Source organism: Scomber scombrus, chromosome 14, assembly GCF_963691925.1.
Source record: "Scomber scombrus chromosome 14, fScoSco1.1, whole genome shotgun sequence".
NCBI lineage: Eukaryota > Metazoa > Chordata > Actinopteri > Scombriformes > Scombridae > Scomber > Scomber scombrus.
Window position 1 is genome coordinate 29,018,092 of NC_084983.1, and position 3,069 is coordinate 29,021,160.

General features: G+C 36.8%; 1 protein-coding gene across 1 annotated transcript; it reads left to right on the forward strand.

Moving 5' to 3' along the window:
• The first annotated feature begins 556 nt into the window (after nt 1-556).
• Nucleotides 557-1,408, forward strand: LOC133993595 (odorant receptor 131-2-like). Its single transcript, XM_062432585.1, has one exon. The coding sequence runs from the start codon at nt 668-670 to the stop codon at nt 1,406-1,408; it is 741 nt and encodes a 246-aa protein (XP_062288569.1). The 5' UTR covers nt 557-667.
• Nucleotides 1,409-3,069: the final 1,661 nt, after the last annotated feature.

A 3,069-nucleotide genomic window follows, 5' to 3' on the forward strand; every position in this document is an offset into this window, starting at 1 on the left:
ATACTAACTGTACATTCACATAATAATCAGAACTACTTGAATGATTGATACGTTCACTGAATGCCAAAAAAAAGTTTAAAAAAACAAATGGAAGCAATGGAAAAAGACAATAGTATAGAGATGACATCACTCATTTCTAATATCATGACTAAGTTGATGTAATGGTGTCCTGTGAAGTGAGTATGAGGAAACAGTATATATACTGCATGTTGCATGAAATGACAGCTCCACACCAGCTCTTCCCTGGTGGAGACGAACATGGCCTCTGACCTCCTGACTTCACTGCTCAGCACTGATGGATAACTTGGGCTTCTACACTCAACAAGTGTTTGTGCTGATGGGTAATTTTTAACTGTTTTGTCATGGTAAACTTTGCTTTGTATGTTATACAGTTTATTATTACAACTACAGCAAGCCAAAGAAGCTTTTTTTCTTCACATGTACTGTAATGTTGTCTTTGCTGCAGCCCAAGACCAATATCACTGCTGGTCTGCAATATCTCACAGCACAGGATGTAATGATGTTTGGCATGTTATCCATGGGATCAAGCTGCACTTTTCTTTACATTAACAGTGTTTTGCTGTTCACCCTGAGGAGTAAGCAGGTGTTTTGTGAGACATCTCGTTACATCCTGCTGTACAACTTGCTCTTTGCAGACACCGCTCACATGGCAATATCAGTTCTGCTTTACTTACTGGCTAACGTACGGATAAAACTGACATATTTACCATGTGGTCTCCTTATCTTACTCTCAAATTTCACAGATAACATCTCCCCTCTCACCTTGGCTGTAATGTCACTTGAGAGATATGTGGCTGTATGTTATCCACTGAGGCATGCTACTGTCTTCAACATGAGAAGCACAGGCATAGCCATTGCAGTTGTGTGGGCCATCAGTTTAATTCACATCCTCATTCGAAGTTTTATGTTGTTATATTTTTTCACAGAACTCTCCCTGATGCAGATGGGTGACTTTTGCTCTAAAGATTCGATATTTTTTTCACCAGTGTTTAATCACTTTGAAGAAGTGTATGCCAGCACTCTGTTTCTGTCAGTAGGTGTGGTAATCATCGGCTCCTACATTGGTGTAGCACTCGTAGCCAGGTCTGCCTCAACAGACAAAGCATCAGCCAGAAAGGCTCTTCAGACTCTCCTGCTTCACATGATTCAGCTAATCCTGATTCTCACCTCCACCTTCATCTCCACCATCTTCATAACCCTAGCTAGAACATTGGGGAGATTGACCCTTATGCGTATTTACAATGCATGTTTTGTGTGCTTGAATATCCTTCCAAGGTGTCTGAGTGCTCTCATTTATGGTCTCAGGGATCAAACTATCAGAGTGGCCCTCATGCAGAATCTATGCTGTCAGTGCAGATGTTCAGTTTTACTCAGGAAGAGCCAGTGAGAACATTTAACAAACCCTCATTTCTGTAAGCAAAGCTATACTGTATGATAAACTTGATGTCTTGTCACGTCACTGCATATTAAGTCAGCTTTATCAGTTCAGTTCAGTTCTTTATATATTTTATACTTTTCACAAAAAAATTATTTATATGGTATATATATACTACCTTCCTGTTCCCAAAACATTGTGTTTTTACCATAATCAGAGGCACAAATAATTTATCTTACAATGGAACAAAGAGCAAGAATTAATCTTTGCACTACCAATATAAAAGGTATGCATATCACAATAAACAGTAGGAACTGAACTTATTCACAATTAAAATTGCTTTTCTTTATGAAGCGGCTGTGGCTCAGAAGTACAGTGGGTTGTCTACTAATGACCAATGTTGCTCCTGAATGCTGTGCCTCAGTATGTGTGAGTGAATGATAAGAAACTCCTTTTGATGAGCAGGTTTGCTCCTTGCATGGCAGCCTCTGCCATCACTGTATGAATGTATTAATGTGTTAATGTTGTCATGTAGTATAAAGATCTTTGAGTGGTTGGAAGTCTAGAAAAGTGCAATATAAATGCAGTCCATTTACCATTTCACTTTTCTGTAATTATGTTTTGGTATTATGTTTGTAATTAACACATTAAAGTTCTCATAGAAAATTGACATTTCAACCCTTCAAATGTGTCATATGTTATTTTATTAGTACTGTAGCAAATAGAAATGTATCTCATGTTTGTGCCCTGATATCGACATTTCACAGGTTGTGTAATACAAAGTATAACTTTAAAGGCAGACTACAGATACATGCAAGGCAGTTTTATTTATATAGCGCATTTCATACACAGTGGCAACTCAATGTGCTTTACATAAAACAAACATTTAACAGAAAAAATTGGGAAAAAAACATGGAATTTGAGAAATAAAAATAAAACCCAATCATAGTAAACACATACAAATCCCCCCCCCCCCCCCCCCCACACACACACACTTATAATAAAAACAAAGTACAGAAACACAGAAAGAGAGAGAAATAAAATACTATAATAGAGCATTAAATATAAGATTGCAGCATTAAATAATGATTTGCTTTAAAATCATTAAAAGGACATAGAGTGCAAATGAAAGATTAAAATTTAAAGTGCTTTGAAAGAGCTCAATCATAAGCACAGGAGAAGAGAAGTGTTTTTAACCTGGATTTAAAAATATTCACAGTTGGGGCTGATTTCAGTTCTGCTGGTAGTTTGTTCCAGTTGTGTAAAAGCTGCTTCACCATGTTTAGTCTGAACTCTGGGCTCCACTATCTGACCTGAGTCAGTAGATCTCAGAGTCCTACTGGGTTTATATTCTACTAACATTAAATATATTTAATTATTAGCAGAATTACAATTTTATAATACATTTTAAAATAAAGAACATCATCTACTGTCCATAAATGGGTGAATGTGACATGTTGTGTAAAGCACTTCGAGGGGTTAGCAGACTACAAAGTCTGGTCGACACACCACCTATCTGGAAAGCAAACATTGATTTGATACTGCAGCTGATCAGACTGAGTGGAGACAGATTACACATTAAATTAAAGTGTATCATTACCAAGTTTTATATTTTATTTTTTTCTGATTCACGTCTGATAGTTGTTGGTCTGATCAACAAAAGAACCATAAAA

Excerpts from the sequence above, each read along its gene's own strand:
- LOC133993595 (XM_062432585.1), top strand. The coding sequence starts at position 668 with ATGGCAATATCAGTTCTGCTTTACTTACTGGCTAACGTACGGATAAAA.